Source organism: Helicoverpa armigera, chromosome 6 (genome assembly GCF_030705265.1).
Source record: "Helicoverpa armigera isolate CAAS_96S chromosome 6, ASM3070526v1, whole genome shotgun sequence".
Lineage (NCBI taxonomy): Eukaryota > Metazoa > Arthropoda > Insecta > Lepidoptera > Noctuidae > Helicoverpa > Helicoverpa armigera.
The window spans coordinates 5816666-5835714 of NC_087125.1; the positions used below are offsets into that span (position 1 = coordinate 5816666).

Genomic DNA, 19049 nt, shown 5'->3' on the forward strand with positions numbered 1-19049 from the left:
CAGCATTTACAGTGCGCTCTCGAGCGTGGTATTCGGTGACAACCGCAATTCAAGCGTGCGGCATATTGTGTTTCTTCCATAATAGGTATCTACAGTAAAGTTCTTCCCGCCCGGCAAGCCATTTAACTCTTAGCAATAAACAGAGACGAACCCAGGCTTCAAAAACCGGCTAAAAGACCAACTTTCCAAATTTCGGAGCGATTATTTCCTTTTTTTCAAAAAATGATTTTAGTAGGTACACCCCTATCCACGTTTAAATACTAAGGGTCAATTCACACTGAAAGAGCAGCGGCCGGCAGCGGCCGTAAGAGCACGGAAAATGTAAGAGCGCGGCGCGATGCGGCGCCGCGCGGCGCCGCGCGGCCCGCCGCGCTCACGCTCAATCCCTTGCAATTACGGCCGCTGCCGGCCGCTGCTCTTTCAGTGTGAATTGACCCTAATCCAATAATGATCCTTATTTACTACATAGGTAGGTACAATATATCACACGCTTGGGTTAGAATTAAAAAAAAAACACTCCCCACTACCCGTTTAGTTTCTAAAATATTACTTAGGTAAAGAATGAAATATTGTAGAAAAAAACGAGCTTTAATTTCAATATTTTTATTAAAACAAAGATTAGAATTCACACCTTGTTATTATTATATAAATAATATTGCACTTATTTCTATCCATCAAGGTGGATTTGCGTAGATAGTAACCACTTTTGATCGGTCAGTACATTCGCGTAATAAAAGAGGTGAGAGGAAAATGATTGCTGTTAGATTACAAGCAAAAACAACTTAAAATAAATGGAAAAAACGATTTTAAAGAACACAAGCCTATAAAACAAGCTGGCATAACTGAAAAAATAACAATACACTATATTATTACTATAATAACAATTAATCTATATCATAATCGTAACTATATAAACGATCATCACTCTTTTACTCTCACATACACACTGAAAATAAATTACTCTCATAACTTTAAATACTATAATTTACCTTATTTACATAGATAAATACATGCGTTGATATCACAGTTACATCATTTGGCTATAATCACATTAAACTCTCAGTAGTATCTACTAAAGTTGGCAAAATGTCGATGTTCAAGTTGATAGAGCCGCGTAGGTAAGAGCTCAAATACTAGGAGTGATTTTAAACTGCGAACGACTCAGGCACATGCGGTTATGCGCGAGAGCAAGTTTCTCTCATATCAGGACAGCTTCATTTAGGCGAACATTCATCACATCCTCATTAGCTCGAACTATGAGACATACCATGCGATTTTGAGCTTTATACTATAGGCCACTATTCGAATTTATTTGCTCCGAGTTGTTCCCTGTCTTATATGAATTATTTTATTGCAGAATGTTACAGACTTACTTATATAGGTATACTTAATAAATTACATTTATAGTTAAATAATCGTATGCTTGAGCATTACAATTTAGCAAGTCTGCTACCATAAAAATAGTTCCCTATCATTATGACTGATCTAACACGCAAAGTTCTGTTTTACAAACAAATTCTTTCTTATTCAAATTGTGCTCTAATTAAAATGTTCTAACCTAATTGCAATTTTATACATTCTTGATAACAAATACCTACTTTAGCTAGGTAAGTTATTTACAACTGACGAGTAAAGGCCCAAATGCAATCTTGCTATAGGGGTTATCTCGTTGCACTACTATTAAACTTACCATCAGCGGTTTACACTACCGTATTCTATTCTCCATCCATCGTATACGCTCCATGCGGCCTAAGCGAAATTCCTATCTGACTAAACCAAATCTGGTATCACCGATTTCTCAAACCGGTAATTGTCAGTTGAATAAGGTAACTCTGCTTTTGTCTGTGCGTATACTTACATACAACAAAGCTAGTAAGCTAGTAGTTGTACCTCGTAAATGTCGCGCATTATGGAATATACAGGTATACCTACGCGTTTGCAAAATCGAGCTGATAATCCGCTAATTAAAACTGTAACGCTTAATAACGCTTTAACTATCTATATTTATATTCCTGAATGTTACTCGATAAGCTAGATTAGAGTTTTAAAGCTATATCTAAGCATTTTTAAAAGAAATGAAATGTGCTATTTGAAATATTATAAATAATAGGTATGTTTAGGGCTATTTTCTGCTAGCTTGACTCTTGGGAAATGAAGACTAAATAGGTACATCTAAAAAACACATGCACGACTACAACTGTGAGTAGGTATTAAGAAATTCCCACATATGAAATGGAAAATCACGACTAAGCGATTATGTAACCCTACTACTTAGAAAACCTAAAGCTAGTGTTAGAGCCCCGCACACTGACACTAAACCGACGGCGGATAGTTTATATTGAAGGTAATCTTGAATCCAATCAAACTTTTTAATACCTAATGTGCGCACTACCATTCATCAAACTATCGGCCGCCAGTATAACTTTGCTGTGTCTGGTGTGTTCCCATGTTGAAAAAGAGACGAAGATACTAATATTCCGTTTCTAAATAAGCACTTATTTAAAACGTTCACTTCAAAAGTACTTGAACGTTTAGAACGTTCTCATCAACTTCTGCGAACACTTTACATCCATGCGCTGGCCCTCAGGTTGTCGACGATGGTGGCGCGTCGCCGGTGACAGACGCGGATACATGGCTCGAAGGCCAGTCTGCGCCAAGGTCACGAGTCGTGGAGCAGTCGCTGATAGTGCGGGAACACCTCGTAGGGCGGCACGTGCAGACCGAACTCCAACGCCACCAGGACGGCGAATTCGAAACGCATCAGATCTTTTCTATTCACTCTAAATGTAGTTTCGATGCGCTGTAAAATACACATTACACTGTAAATATATGGAGTGACATATGGCTCAAATTTAGATACAAGTGCAATCTGTGCTCTTACTTCAATGAGTGCTTTCAAAGCCTCCCCTTTGACGTCATTCAGTTTTGCTGATAACAGTAAACACGCTCCAGCACACAGTTTCCTGTTATCCTTGTTGATGAGGTTTGCAAGAATCAACTTCTCAAAATATACATAGGCCTGTGCAACGGACAGAAGATCGACTCCTCCACTGTCATGTTTGGCAATTTTCCGCATTTCTTTTTTGATACTGCAAAAAATAAAGTAGTTAAGTATTTATTTCAATAATCTTACCTAATGTATTAAATATCTAAAAAAACAGTATTGATGAGACTTTACCTTCGTAATTTACTGAGCGTTAATTTGATGTGCGGAAACTTTTCTCTGAATTTATCATTTAATTCTTTCTTCAGATCCTGGGGTCGGACATAGTCAATAATGGACGTCATGTATGATGTAAATGTAAGAAGAGTTCTATGTTTTCCAGCTATCAGTTCCGGATCATCCAGTACATTCGGGCAGTATTGAACCTGAAAAAAAACAAATATTCTATTTTTCATAGACTGTTTTTGGTTGAATAGGTAAATATTTGAATGCAATTGCGTTAAGTGCTTGCCTCACGTGTCCAATATTGTATTCGATCAGCAGAGATCAGCAAAGTCGGCTGATATTATCAATAGTTGATAAACAACCAACCTCTAATGGAACACGAATTACATCTATGCATGCGCTTTAGTTTCGCATCTTTCTAATGCTTTAGTTAATTAATCGAGTTATCGAGTAGTAGCGTTGTGCCCGAACAGAGAAATCTTTTCAATTTTTTTTTCTAAATAATAATATATCGATGAATACATACATATTTTTGAGAAAGCAAGGTTCCCTCGTCCCAATCAAATGACTTGATATCAACCGAGGAGTGTGGTGGTGACGACGGTATTGCTGTCCTCTGAGAAGATTCATATGAAAAGCACCTACAAAGATGACAAGCACATGATTATTCAGATAAATGTATCTGGAACTATTTGTGCAGGCTGTTATTATTTCAATATCCGAACCAGTTAAATCAGCATGCATCTAGTTAGTATCAGTAACAAGTGGTTACAACATGCTCTAAAGTACTGTACCTACTTATGTCTTATATAATAATTATAATCCGTGAATCGCATCCTAGGCTTCCCAACGTAAATCATGCATAGTTTTGTAAAATTATGTTCTAGCAGTGAATACCAGACCAGATAGAAGCTATGTTCCTACATGGATTTTGGTGATTAGTGGGTGAGGTGAGTCTTACAATAAATGTACATAATATAAGGTATCAAAGTAATATACAAGTTCTGCATAAGAAATCAATTACTCCCAAATATTAAGCTATTAAATATATTCACCGCACAACACCTAAAGTGACCTGTTAATAAGATGATTACTTGACCAAAAGCTTTATTAATTAATAAAAATTATCCTAGTGTATATCACAAAATGTACAGAATAACTTCATAATTTTTAGCAGGGACATAGTAGCATTAGCAAAATCTAAGTGTTGCATAGCAGATTTTAATCTGTTCAGTGTTTACCATTTTTTATCCTTGTGCCTCGTCAATAACTTAGTCCTGAAAGTCAAATTTGTTAGTGATGAAATGATGTGAAGACTGTATGAGTTCAAAACGCCTTAAGTACCAGTTGGTATTATAATGGATGAAGTATGTGTGTGTGAACAAGTGGGTAATGTATGTAAAATGTATTAACAGATAGAGATGTAAAATGAGTGCAGCATATTCTTATTTATTTATTGGACCTTTAGTGTCTAATAGTTTTTTGATGACAACTTGGACATTAAGTACACAATTGAAGAAGAAAAAAACAATTCAAATATCATTGCAATAATTCAACAGATGTTATGAATTTTCATATCACTTTAATGATACACATACTCTCTACATATGTAGGCACTCACAAAGGAAATAGTATTAGATAGATAAAGTACGCACACATATCATTATAATGATAATTGTATTATTGAAGGAACAGAAGTAAAACATTCAATTACATGCATAACTGGGATTTTCATAGACCTGAAAAGATCCTGAGTAACTGAGGAGATACATGAATGTTAAAATCTATAAAAATTGCTGAATATTATTTGATGGGTCTAGTTTTCATATCAATGCTACCACTTGCAAAATCATTGCTAATTTCAAGACTTTAGAATCATCAGAAGATTTTCTGAAATCAAATAAATAATCACAAATGTGAAAGAATAATAAGAATAATGTACCTTGCTATGACATGTGGATGACGATTAACTATTTTCCAATTCGCTTTTTCAGTGAAATCTCCTTCATACATTTTTTTGTACTGCTCCCTAGTACAAACTTTAGAGGGCACTAACAATTTAGAATAAGATATTTCTTGACCATTTTCTTCTTTTTCTAGGCCAAGAAGATCAAAGGGATCCATGCCATTATCTGTAATGGCTGATAGTGGTCTAGGGCCTGAAGTGTTCCTCCTTCGAACACCATCTTTTCTTAAATCAGAACTGAAAAAGTAATATTACGTTTAGCATATTAAAAGATATAAGTATAGAAGGAGCAGTTGTAGTAAAAATATTATACCGTGCATTGCGGATAGTTTTGGAGTATGGGATAGTGCTAAATATAACACATGGTGCACCCTGTCCTGGAACTATGGCTAGTCTCTCATCCCTGAATGATACTCCTTTAGTTGGACGTACCATGCGCACTTCTTTTGTTAATGCATGGTGCTCCGGAATGCATGTGTTACTTGTTCTAAACTTGCCTGGAATAGTGGTATTTTATACAGTTAGTATACTAGAAAATTACACAATGAAATCATGTTATTAAAATTTGTGATTTTTACCAAAATTAAGGCTTTCTGAGCTGCTTTTATCATCTGCATTAGCACCAGTTAATGCAACAAGGTGACTTTTCCTTGACCTTGATGAGCCATGCTTATCTTTAAAAGATTCTGTGTTTCCAGATGAACACCTGTAAAAGAAAGAAAAAATGAGTTCAAATGATTTACTTTTAAAAAACAGTCTAACAAACAGCTTCTTATTGATTGGTAGTATAGAGTTCTTATTAGAGTTACCTTTCTCTGATAAACGATGCATTACCACCCTTGACAGGTGTGACAGTATTAGTATGTTCAGAGTCAGAGCTGAGAGAATGATTGTCAGCTCCAAGACGATGCACTGGGCTTGAATGAGGTGCCTTATTTTTATTTCGCACACTATTTCGTAGAGTTACTTCCTTATCCTTGGGAATATCAATAGCTTTGGCTGCAGAATCAGTTTTATCATTTTTGGGTGTTTTTTCTACTATCTGGACAACTTCAGGGTCTCTTATCTTACCATCTAAAGATATATTGGATAAAAATGTTACGGCAGCAAGGCGTCTTCTAGCCTTTTCATATTTATTCCGATGGCTAGCCATAGTGTTATATGTGTTTATGTAAGATTATAATAAAAGAACACTGAATAGTTTCTGAGACCCGAACACTTCTAACTGCCAGTTTATAAATAAATCACTGTGCGGTTATGGACTTCAAGGAAAACACGTCAAACTAAAAGGTCGTATGGACGACCGACTACATAAGATTAGAGCACGTTAATTATCATTTAAAAGATCAAATCTATTAAATGTTGAGTTTTGCGATAAATAATGATATTTTTAATTACTGCTCACTACTGAATGAAATTTAATTCCACTCTGACACTGACAATTGATTGATAAATGACATCTGTTTGTAGTTTATTATTTGATTTGTGTCGATTAAAGTTGAGTTAAAAGTACACTGAGGGAGGCGATTATTATCTTAACATATGGAACTAAGACGTAGGTCTTAATTAGCTCATTGAATAACAATTTATCAACATTTCCTCAAATATTTGTAGAGACATGACAAAAGAAATCGTTCCAAATCATTACTGAACGAACTCCATCTGACATCTCGATTCTTAACTCGTCCATCTGTCAAATCAAAAGTTTTGACATTTTACCTTTCAAGCTAGGCGGAGTGAATAAATAACTTTTACTATCTTATACAACTGCTTATTACTATTTCAATGGAAACCAATATACCTGGAGCTACAGCCTCGTCTAGGGCTACTAGATTTATGATGGAAGGGGTTGGAGCTCGTGTAATTCGGGGTCCGGACTGGAAGTGGGGCAAACAGGTAGATCACTGTTTATTTTTGTTAAAACACATTTTTAGTTTTATGCTTCCAGATTTTAAAACTAAAATGATGTATCCTTGAAAATTTGGCAAGTTCCCCCTCGGTTGAACAATAACATAAAGTTGTTAAAGGTGCTGTTGCTGAAACATCTTGAAATATTGTTAAAATATTTAGTGTACATGATCAAGACTTGGTAACTTAAATTTATTCTTTTGGAAATTAATCATCACAAAACTTTCTTACAGTATCATTGCATTTAAGTGATCAATAGTTTATCTCTTGGCCAAATAATATCAATATTTTGATCAGTTCTGTGTCCAGTGACTTGATTCTGTGGCATGTTATTCTTATATGAATCAATGGCAATAAGTTTGTAAACAAAAAATTATAGTTGTGTTATTATTTATATTTATGCATATATATTCCACGAATTGTTTAGTTTTTCATAAAAAAATACTGATATTGTTGATTACCATAAACTTGGTTTTTGGAAAATTTTCATAAAAGTATAAATATGAAAGTTTTGTTTATGGTTAATGTAACGTTTCATTGCAGGATGGTGGTGAGGGGCATGTTGGTACTGTGAGAAACTTTGAATCTCCTGAGGAAGTGGTTGTTGTGTGGGACAATGGCACTGCTGCAAATTACAGGTGTTCAGGAGCATATGACTTGCGCATACTTGATAGTGCCCCCACTGGAGTCAAACATGAAGGAACTATGTGTGATACTTGTAGACAACAACCCATATTTGGTAAGTAAATATAATAATGGAAAATTGATAGGTAAAGTATATTTTATTTAACCATTTATGTACACACAGTAAAGAAGAAGAAGTAGCATAAAATAGTACAAAGGTACTGCTTATTTCTAAAGAAATCTCTTCCAGCAGACCAGTAGTAGGAGAGTATTTAATAAAATAATCTTAAGTTGCCAACATTATGTAAATAATTATTTATATATTTTTTTAGGAATTCGCTGGAAATGTGCTGAATGCAGTAACTATGATCTATGTTCTGTTTGCTATCATGGTGACAAACACAATCTCAGACACAGGTTCTATCGTATAAGTGCCCCAGGAGCCCAGAGATGTCTAGTTGAACCTCGACGCAAGAGCAAAAAGCAGGCTGTGAGAGGTATATTCCCAGGAGCACGAGTTGTTAGAGGGGTATGTTACCTTCAATCTATAATAATATTGTAAAGCTGAAGAGTTTGTTTGTTTTAGGTAGCCCATTTATCGAGGAAGGCTATAGGCTACTTTTTATCCGGGTTCGTGCAGAGGTTCCCACGGGATGCGGGTGAAACCGCTGGCAGAAGCTAGTATACAATATTTAACTGACTTTAAAAAAAGGGTTCTCAGTTTGACCAGCATGTATGTTTGTGCGGGATTATCTCACGTTTAGTTAAACCGTTTTTGATGCAATTTTCAGCATTCTTTTTGTCAGATGTAGGAAAAAGTTTCTGGTATTATGAAACTCAGATTTTTATACTTTTTTGCTAAATACAGTAAAAAAATCTTTTGAAGAGTTGGCCTTTTAAACCAAATTTGTGTCAGTCCAAAGGTTTAATGATAAATAAATTCTTTGTAGGTTGATTGGCAATGGGAAGATCAAGATGGTGGTAATGGTAGAAGAGGAAAGGTAAATGAAGTACAGGACTGGTCTGCAGCAAGTCCTCGATCTGCTGCGTATGTTGTATGGGACAATGGAGCCAAGAATCTCTACAGAGTTGGATTTGAAGGCATGGCAGATTTAAAGGTATTCCATTGATTTGTTTTAATTTTCCTCATCATTAATGTGATGTTATGTACTTAAACTAGCATGTGTGAATTCCCCTTTTATTGATATTTGATCAGGTCTACCTTATTTGTATTTACAATTAGTGTGTGATTTACCTTATTAATAGTAATTATGAAAAAGGTTTTCATTTATGTAATAATTAATTTGCAGGTTGTGAATGATGTAAAAGGACAAAATGTGTACAAGGAACATTTACCGCTACTGGGAGAGTTAGGGCCTGGCCGCACTGGGCCCCATGGCCTGCAAGTTGGTGATCAGGTGGGTGTATGTATATGACTGTTAGTTTTGATAAGAAAGCATATTTGCTAAGGGATGAAAATAATAAAGGACAATCTTTAGTGGTAGCAAAAAGGAGGTCTAAAAAATATTTGGTTATAATTTTCAGGTAAATGTGGACCTGGATCTAGAAATAGTTCAGTCCTTGCAACACGGCCACGGCGGTTGGACAGACGGCATGTTCGAGTGCCTGGGTACTACGGGCACCGTGGTCGGCATCGACGAAGACCATGACATCGTGGTCACATACCCCAGTGGAAACAGATGGACGTTCAACCCTGCTGTCTTGACCAAGGTAATTGCTCGCAACTTGTTGATTTGGAATATATGAATTTTCGTTGCAATTTTTGGCGCAATTGAACTTACATACCATAATGATTTTAGTATAATTATAACATACGACCTCAACGATCGTGGTACGACAATTTAAAAATATTATGGAAGGTAGCACCAAAAAGTTTTACTCAGATTTATTTTTATACGGGTGCACTTAGTATTTGCGTACTTCCTTCAAGACGCGAAACTGTGAGCTAGTTTATAAGTACAACAACGAAAATGCTATTTTTTCCCAAAAACATTACTAATTCTTATTAGTTGTCTAGAGACAGTTATAGGATACTAGCGACCCGCTCCGGCTTCGCATGGGATAACAGTATTTCGTATAAAGGGACAGGGATATAAGGATAGAAAAAGCGACTTTGTTTTACACTATGTAGTCATAGTTACAACTACCTACTTCCGAAGGAGTGTATTTTGGGTCGCGGTTGAAACTGCGGGAAATAGTTGTCAAATTCAAACCTAATGTACCTAATTCAAACCTACTGTATTTACAGGTACGTAAAAAAACTAAACAAGCTGCCCAAAGAAACTGTTCCTGCTTGTGAACCTATTTAGTGTTTTGTATAGCAAACTTCTTCATAAGATAGGTTGCGTACAAATATTAAATAATTGACAAACCCGAAAAATTGTTTGAAATCTTTAAAATATACTAAACAAAAACACAATGGATTTCGAATCAAAACGAAATTATATTAACTTGTTTAAAATACCGAAAGGTAAAAAATGTTCGCAATATGATAAATATTTGTTTAAAGGATTGTGGTAAAACATTTCTGTTCTCTTCTCTTTTGTCGCCACGATCACTCTTCAAGAAGGTTGGTTTAAGTTCATCTGTCAGTTATATTGAAAAAATGACCTCACAGATATATTGTCAACTTGACATACGTAATACACATGCGAAAGGTGGATTCATTTATTCCCTAACAAACTTTTAATCTTGCTCTTCTTGGATAAAATAATATGTATCCAAAAATCTTTTCTTATTTCCACCCTAGGCCACATAAGGATTATTTCTTTCAAGCTTCAAGTCTCTGAAGCCGAGCAATGTAGGCTGTGCGTTGATCCGTAAGTCAATCAGGACAAAGGACAAGAATTTTATGAAGTACATAGGTTCATTACAGCAAATTATAGAGATGAAAATGAAAAAATCATCTCAAGTCATATTTAGAATATCATTGTAACAATGCTAATGCCATTTGCATTGCTATTGCATTGTTACCAGGTATTGTATTCCAAATGAGGAAGATAAATAATTCTAGGTAAAATAAACTATGTGGGATCAACAGGGAAGGAAGAATTTGCTTACATAGGTAATTCATAATTAGCACATTAATGAATCAGGTAATTTCAATTGTATGATTTGGACTAAATATCCACACTACACCCATATTATGGATCTAAAAATTACATTTATTTTTTTCCTCTGCGAACAAACAAAAAACGCTTTGTTGTAAACGGAAATAAAACACATCGAATTTATTTTCGAGCAAGTGCAGTATTTAGTCAGGTAAGCTCGAAGAGAGTACTTTAAAAATAAGCATTACTTTTGTAAATTCTTTCTTTTCTGTCGTGATTTTATATCGCCTGTTACTACGTAGTATAAAACGAAGTCGCTTTTTCTGTCCCGGAGGAAGGTTTAGGTATATGTAGGTACCTATAATAACATACATTAAGCAAGCGCGGATCCAGCCCTCAAAAAAGGTTGTGGTCACAGCTACTAGAAAATCGGCTAAGTACCTACAAATCGGAGCATGAACATGCTCATTAACAATCATGCAAGTCGTTTATGAACTTTTGAATTAAACTATTTTCTTTTTTCTGAGCAATGAGAAAATAAACTTAGGAGGAAGTCGGACCCGATTTAAAAAATATACCGGGAGCAATCATTGCTAAAGCACGCCTATGTATGGAAAGATTGTGAGTAGTATTTTTTTTGCGCGAGCGTAGCAAGCCGGAAAATGTTTAGATTTTGTTGTAGGTACCAAGTTATAAAACCAAAAGCGAAGAAGCAGAATATAAGCGTATAAAGTTGCGCGAGCGAAGCGAGCGCACAATTTTTGAGTTCTGTGCCACAAATTACCTTAAGAAATTATAAAAAAAGTACTGTGTAATTAAGAAGCTGTGAGCGTAGCGAGCGCAAAATTTTGGAATCTTGGAACACGAAATCACTGAAACAATTAAAAAAAGCAACTTCTGAGGGAAAAAACCGCGAGCGTAGCGAGCGCAAAATTTTTTTGAGTTTTGGAACAAAACATTACCAAAACAACTAAAAAAATTAAAATAGTGCCTATTGTAAATAATAATAATTGTATGGTAATAGACAGCTGTGTTGCTGGGAAGTTAGTTCTTCACTGCTTCTTCTTAACCAGAAAGTGCTGAAAGAGGGCGTTATGGGGGTGCTATCCTCTTCTACTTTTAAATTTTAACTTAAACGAACGTTTTCGACATTGGACTCAAATCACCGCAAAGTGGAGAAGCCGCGAATTTTTTGAGTTTTGGGAAAAAAAACATGGTGACCTCGAATTAGTAAACAGCAGTCATAAAATTAAATGCAACAAAAAAAGTCTTATCTTGTTCCCTTGTGTTATGATCAGCCTATCGATTTCAAAAGACCGTAAAAGTGTGAGGTCACAAGTCTAATAAGGTTGTGGGCATGCCCATCGTGCCCACAACGGTGGATCCGCCCTTGACATTAAGTAGTGTGGAAATACTGTTATCCCTTGCGAAGCCATAGCGAGTCGCTAGTGAATTCATAAATAAATAACATGTTTATAAATCCCAGGTTTGCAGCGGCAACTTAAGCGCATCTGCGTCTTCGACGGGCGCAGGCGGCGGATTCGCGGTCGGTGACCTCGTGCAAGTGTGTGCTGACCAGGAACGGGTGAAGACACTGCAGCGCGGACACGGCGAGTGGGCTGAGGCTATGGCCCCTGTAAGTGTGCTGATTCAATTACTTATTTGAAAACAGAACTGGATTAGGGAATAATAAAATGCTACAACGTGTTAAGTTACTTTATCTCCCGCAGTTTTATTTGCGTCGCTTTACAGAGGACATTGGCTCATATAATTCACTCCCTCTCACACATTCTCTTTCGCACTTGCACCTAAGGTCCGCCCCGCCCGTGAAACCCCACTTGGATCTTGTGTTTGCGAACACAGGTCGGCCGGACCGGCCTGTGTTCGGAGTCTGTTTAAGGACTGCCAAACTCTTCTCGTGAGATCGTGTCCAGGAGAGAGACTTTCCAAGAGCGGGGAGACATACGGAGAGGGCAGTGAACTCCTCGACCGCCAGAGATCCCATCTGGATAGAAAGGCCACCTTAACCACTATGTAGATAACTACGAGATAAATATTTTTTCAAATTATACATTGGTTGGTGTTAATTCGGTTGCAGACACTCGGCAAGATCGGCCGTGTTCAACAAATATACCACGACAATGATCTTAAAGTGGAAGTGTGTAACACTTCGTGGACGTACAATCCTAACGCTGTGACTAAAGTCGCTTCGTCAGACGGCAGTATTCCTGGAAATTCATCAGGTAAGCTTTTTATATGCTTTTCTTTATCCTGATCGTTTATAAGGAGTCTACACGGTCATTATGATGGTTAGGTATCTTATACTGACTGTGAAATATAGAAATATACTTAAGTTTTTAACCGGTGCAAATGAAACGCATTGTTCTCTTTCTATATTTCCGTCTCTCATATTAGTCTATAATCTTAATCATTATATCACTATTTTAGGAGAACGCCTATCAGCTTTGTTGAAGAAGTTGTTCGAATCTCACGTGACCGGCGATGCGAATGAAGAGCTGGTGAAGGCTGCGGCTAACGGTGATGCGACACGCTGCGCCGAGATACTCGGCCGTACTGAGGCGGCTCATGTTGATGTCAACGGGTTTTATGGCGGACACACTGCTCTACAGGTAAGCATTTGAATTTGTTTATATGGTAAAGGGCAAACGAGCAGACACATCGCCTGAAACATAGGAGTGCGGTGTTAGCCTGTCAAAAAGGAGTATGACTTATGGCCAGTTTCAACGGGTAATCATAAAGTCTCTGAAAGCCTACAGACTAGCTGAAACTGACAGGTGAACTACAGTTTTTGATTTCAAAGGTCTCGGATAACGATATCTGGCAGATAGTATCAAGTATCAGATGCCTAAAGGACATTTGATTGATAACGAGTGCAACCAGGCTTTAACATTTTTTCTTATCGTAAGGGTTGCTAGTTACTATTCTCAATAAGCTAACAAACAATTGAACGCCAACAGGCAGCAGCTCAAAACGGTCACGTAGAAGTGATTCGTGCTCTAGTCGAAGCAGGCGCCGACGTCGACGCAGAGGATCGCGACGGCGACCGCGCGGCGCATCACGCGGCCTTCGGCGACGAGCCCGCCGCACTGCGAGCCCTCGCCGGCGCCGGAGCCGACCTGAGTGCACGGAACCGAAGGCGCCAGACCCCACTACACATCGCCGTCAATAAGGGACATCTAGGCGTCGTGAGGACGCTGTTGCAGCTCGCAGTACATCCTAGTTTGCAGGTCAGTCGCTTTTATTGCCTTTGAATTTTAAGTGAGAGATAAAACTGCGTTCTGTACAGAAAAAAGTTCTATAAGCGGTGTAGTTTTACAGGTATCCCGGCTAGCATTTGAACATCATTGGCCGTGTTATGGGTAGTCAGAAAACAGAAAACCTGTCAGCCAGTCTTACCTAGGAGTAGTGGGTTGGCCTGGTAATTGGGTTGAGGTCAGATAGACAGACGCTCCTTATAAAACCCTAGGACTCATCTGCATCCGGTTTGACTGGAAGCCGACACCAATATAGCTGGGAAAAGACAGATTATATAACCGGTATAGTTGTTGTAACGCATATTTCTGTTCCGATTTATAAATACATTTTATCGCTCACTTAAAAAAGGAATGCTGGATGCAGCGACATGAACTTTCTCCTACGGCCTAGGGCTGCAAGGGCTCTCGTCATGCCCCTTCTATTGCTTGAAATTCAGATTACAATAATAAATGTTTGTTTGTTGCCCCTCCCAAAGCACTTGTCTTGCCTTTACAAAAAACATGTCCAGGGCACCACAAAGGACCATGGTGACATCTATTTTCTCATTTATGGATGAACATGTTGAGAAAATGTCTACGATATGTCTGGAATGACACAACCACGTTAAGTTCATGCTTTGCCGTAAAACAATCGCAAATGCCCCACGCATCCGAAGTGACCCATTGTATCCCGAGCGCCAGAAAAGAATCCAAGGGATCGTCAATATTATTAAAGTGAATGTGTGGGTTCAGTACCCCGCAACGGTCACAAAATCCATGCAATTTCGTCAAAATATGAGCAACCAGTGGTGCATGTTAGACGAAGTTCCTTATATAGTGTCACAGGCCGACAACAAAGCACTAATTTTACGAGCACGGTCGTTCTTGATGGCTATTGAAATATTAAAATTGACTTACAGTAACGGCCTAAACATGGCGTATCGACAAACAAGCTTGTTTTATGTCAACTGCAGTCTGCAGCTGAGAATTTCTGGTTACTATAATCTGGGACAAACTTAACGTAGACTACATATAAACCAATTTTAAAGCTGAAGAAAAATTTTATCAACGGTGAAGTACGACTTTTTTGACATACTTTTAATTTGATGCGTACCTATCCTTACAACATTTATGGCAGAAGAGGAAAATTCTGAATTATCCAATATTTTTACCATCTACTATGTGAGTTGCACAAGTACCTACACAATAGGTATAGTCTGTACAACACCCCGAAAATATTAAAGAAAAGCTTGCTTTATTTTTCATATAAAATTATACCCCAGAGCAAAAATAATCGCATAAATTAACCGTTTAAAAGAAATAATATTCCTCTTAGAATAATCTAGACACACGGCAGTGTGTCCGCCAAGTTCGAGCAAAAAAAGCGACACACCGGCCGTGGGTTATATTACACGAACCATTTCGAGCCAAATTCGACCCCCCTGTAACTCAAAATCTATTTTATTCACGCATATCAAATTTCTAGTATCTGTTGAGACCCCCTCACTTATCTAAAATACAAAATTTCACTAATATACCTATTGTAGGTCTTGAGATATTGACGTCAGAAAATCGCTATTTTTACTATACACTCACTGATTGACTGACTGACTGACTGACTGACTCACTCATCAAAAACCTAGACCACTTCCAATGGTCGTATTGACTTGAAATTTGGCATGGAGGTAGGTCTTTATGTCAAGGTAAAGGGAAAAATCTGAAAATGGCCAAGTGTGAGTCGGTTTCAAAATAATGAAGGTGTTTTATACCCGGTGTAAATTTATACCACTAAGGAACTAAAACGAACTAAATTTATCTATATTTATATAATATATCTTCGAATGGTACAAAGGTTTGTATTTAGTCAAAGTAAAGTAAAAATCTGAAAACGGCCAAGTGTGAATCTCTTTCGAAAATAACGAATGTGTAACTTTGATCCACGAACATAATATGTGATAACATGTCATGTCAGTCAGTTGGTAAATCTAGTCCATTTAGTTAATCTAGTTCATTTCTTTGTAAGAAACATAGTGCATATTAAAAAATCTAAAAGATAGTATAAATGAGACATTTCTTTAACTAACTTCATCATAAGAAAAAAAATAAACAACCTTACAAAAATAAATGAAATCCCACCCAAAACAAAAAAAGACTGCCAAGTTCGATAATATGGGAATGCTTCGCCTATAAAAGAAGTGAGATCTGAATAAGTACCAAGTTCCATACACATACCTCAGTTAAAAATAGTTACTTTTTAATGATGTTACTTGGCAAGTTTTAATAGAAAATTAAATACTTGATTCATTGCGTTTAGTAGGTTTATAACAAGATGTATGAAAACTTGCCATGTAACATCATTAAAAAGTAACTATTTTTAACTGAGGTATGTGTATGGAACTTGGTACTTATTCAGATCTCACTTCTTTTATAGGCGAAGCATTCCCATATTATCGAACTTGGCAGTCTTTCACATTTTTGTTTTGGGTGGGATAAGTATCTCACCAGCGGCATCGTTCGCGTAAAGTTACAACTCAAACTTTTCTCGTTGGTCTTTACTCAGAAAGTGTGTGTCTGACTATCAGAAAGTGTTTGTGTTGCGAACTGACTATGAATAAGGCTTGTAATTTATTCATTCATTTAATAATTCCTGGCAAAAGCTTAGTTATCTCGGAATCTTACATTTTCTTTTAATTGTTTTTTTTTTTCTATTAAAACGCCTTAATTAATCGGTAGGATATGATAAAGAACCTGTTTATATTTATTGTTAACAATATATATAAACAGGTTCTTATTTTGTTCAGGGTACATAATGTTAAGGATTATCGAATTTTAGACAATATTCGCTGAAACTGCATCAAAATATATTTGTTGATTTTACATGTACCTGACTAATTTCTACAACACATAAGGCGTACTAATTTATAAGTACACACAATATCTACATGTTTATTCCTTTCCTACGCGGATAATCCGAACTAAATAAACGAAAAAAAAACTTCAGGGACTAACTATGTACGTGGCATAAACTTGTTGCTCATTTTCGCTCTTGTGGAAAAACTGTCTCTGAAGCTACTGGCAATCAAGGATCTTCCCTCATTGACTAGATTCGTTAGGTAGAGAATTCGTACGGGCGTAATTTGAGACAGGAGGGCCAACGATGACCTATGGTCGAAGCTGATTGATTGATGAAGAAAACCGAGTCAACAGGTTCGCAACATACCTATGACAATTAATCTGCGTAAACCTACGAACTACACGTACCTTATTTTAATTAAGGAGTAACTCAATATAATTAATTACCTACTTGTAAGATATTCTGTAATAAGCTTCCTTCTATTTTCGTTTTGGAAGTAAAAGTACGGGTAGAGGAGAGATCTAACTACGTTATTTGTTTAGATGTTCTCAAACACGGAGCGCGGCAGTCGGCTTGGCACAGTTAGCTCGCTACTTATTAAACTTACGCGGTTGTTTTTAGACTTTGTGATTCAATTATCGTCTATCCCTAGGCATTTTTGGGTCTTTCGTTGAAATTATTCAGCGTTTCTGTTTCGTTCATTACAAAGTTTTTATAGGAGGCCGTTTGAACGGTATAGTTGATTACGTTGTTTAACCAAAGGGCACTTCAACTATCGGGGAAGTCTTAATTACGCCATTTGTTAAGACGCTGTCTCGAACATTAATCCCCATCTTATTCAGAGCTTGGCGTGGTATTTCCCGAGACCCGTGTCTCTTGGACTTTTAATCTAGACGAGTCGAGTTTCAGTCGGTAATGAGTGTAGCGACGCTCTCAGACATGCGGTCGCCATAATTGCCAAACTTTGTGCCGCCCTAGAGCCCGAACCCCTCTGCTTGTCGCGCGCCATTGTTCGCATGGTAACGCGTGCGGTAGATGCCTTTACTCAACGCCACTTGTAAGTTCACACTAAATTAAGGATGATTATGTACGATACAGTTATAAATTATCCCTCGGTAGGTTGTAAGTTACAGATACAGTCGCGCATCAATTAAGACATTGACTGTTTCATAGTGTGGGTACAGAGGTGCAGAGGCTAACTACCGTTGGGCAGAGTTTTGCGCAAATACAAACGAACCAAAGAAGCGGAATACTGCTTGCTCTTTTTCGGCCCGTTGAAATACGTTTTTCTTTGTGCGACTCTCGTTAACTGGCCAAGCCATACTTTTGTTAGAAACCTTAATTGCCATTGTACAGATTCTGTATTCTGTAACTTATTAACTTAATGAGTTTTTGTTGTTTTTGTTTTTCGCTGATAGAAATTTTGTACGCTAGAAGGTGGCTTAAAAATTTGTCACTCGATGTTGTTTAGCTATAATTTTTGCAAATGTTTAATTGGATATCAGCAAAGAGACAGTCGCCAGAATGGTTACCATACGGATCCTATTAATACATTTTACATTACTTTGGGCAGATCCTGACGCAATTGGTTCCTTTATTCCTGACGAATAATTTCTTTGGAAGCTTCAAGAGTCTGAGACTAGTTGGCTTAGCTCGTGACCGTGTAAGGAAATCCAGTAAAAGAAATCTAAAAAGGTTTAACCTAGCGATCGCGAGCCGTAAATCGGTTCATTACAATAAGTAACCAAAACGAGACATAGGAACGAGTATAGCGCGTTGTTGTGAAGTTCATTTACAAAAATTATAGTATAGTAGGTATACTTAAATTTTTCGTCAAACTGTACTTAGTGCAACTGAATAAAAGTACACAGTAAGAAATATTTAAACGGTTTTATTTATTTAGCTCACCCCGTTTGTTTTATTTATTATTTATTCATTCTTGGGTCAAATTTAGTAATTCAAATTTCACCCTCTTCCTGTCAACCGATTAATCTGAAATTTTGTATACACCTTTAATTCCGATGACAATACAATATATTAATATCAATAACATTGTAAATCCAATATGGCCGCCGGCACAAAATGGCGGATAACGTAGATTTTATCAATCCCATCAATATGGGTATCAAATGAAAGGGCTCAACAAGCAGAATACAATATACTATAAAAAATTGAAATCCAAGATGGCGGCCGCTACAAAATG

General features: G+C 37.0%; 2 protein-coding genes across 4 annotated transcripts in view; one reads left to right on the forward strand and one right to left on the reverse strand.

The window, feature by feature from the left end:
- Window positions 1–587: 587 nt before the first annotated feature.
- LOC110371914 (CDK5 and ABL1 enzyme substrate 2) lies at window positions 588–6581 on the reverse strand. 2 transcript variants are annotated; one of them, XM_021328362.3, is made up of 9 exons: window positions 5945–6581; window positions 5714–5841; window positions 5449–5632; window positions 5112–5372; window positions 4411–4446; window positions 3696–3810; window positions 3179–3369; window positions 2882–3089; window positions 588–2800 (listed from the first exon to the last, which is right to left on the reverse strand). In XM_021328362.3, the coding sequence occupies exons 1-9, from the start codon at window positions 6286–6288 to the stop codon at window positions 2660–2662; spliced, it is 1608 nt and encodes a 535-aa protein (XP_021184037.2). In that variant the 5' UTR covers window positions 6289–6581; the 3' UTR covers window positions 588–2659. The 2 variants fall into 2 exon arrangements, with proteins under 2 accessions (XP_021184037.2, XP_021184038.2); XM_021328363.3 differs by lacking the exon at window positions 4411–4446.
- A 248-nt stretch (window positions 6582–6829) lies between these two features.
- The window catches only part of Mib1 (mind bomb 1), a 115649-nt gene continuing 103429 nt past the window's right edge, over window positions 6830–19049 (forward strand). The window contains exons 1-10 of one of the 2 annotated variants that reach the window (XM_049835712.2): window positions 6830–7031; window positions 7587–7782; window positions 8000–8196; window positions 8618–8785; window positions 8978–9091; window positions 9213–9398; window positions 12225–12374; window positions 12837–12981; window positions 13187–13368; window positions 13717–13986. In XM_049835712.2, coding sequence (XP_049691669.2) covers window positions 6921–7031; window positions 7587–7782; window positions 8000–8196; window positions 8618–8785; window positions 8978–9091; window positions 9213–9398; window positions 12225–12374; window positions 12837–12981; window positions 13187–13368; window positions 13717–13986 — 1719 coding nt within the window. In that variant the 5' untranslated portion in view covers window positions 6830–6920. The remainder of the gene's footprint in view (window positions 7032–7586; window positions 7783–7999; window positions 8197–8617; window positions 8786–8977; window positions 9092–9212; window positions 9399–12224; window positions 12375–12836; window positions 12982–13186; window positions 13369–13716; window positions 13987–19049) is intronic. The other variant, XM_021328412.3, reaches the window with a different exon arrangement.

What these genes read in the sequence shown, in the direction of transcription:
- LOC110371914 (XM_021328362.3), bottom strand. Translation starts at nt 6,288, where the DNA reads ATGGCTAGCCATCGGAATAAATATGAAAAGGCTAGAAGACGCCTTGCT. An exon ending in AAAACTATCCGCAATGCACG is followed by an intron (nt 5,373 to 5,448) that starts GTATAATATTTT and finishes TTACTTTTTCAG; the next exon opens with TTCTGATTTAAGAAAAGATG. An exon ending in CTTTGAAAGCACTCATTGAA is followed by an intron (nt 2,801 to 2,881) that starts GTAAGAGCACAG and finishes TGTATTTTACAG; the next exon opens with CGCATCGAAACTACATTTAG.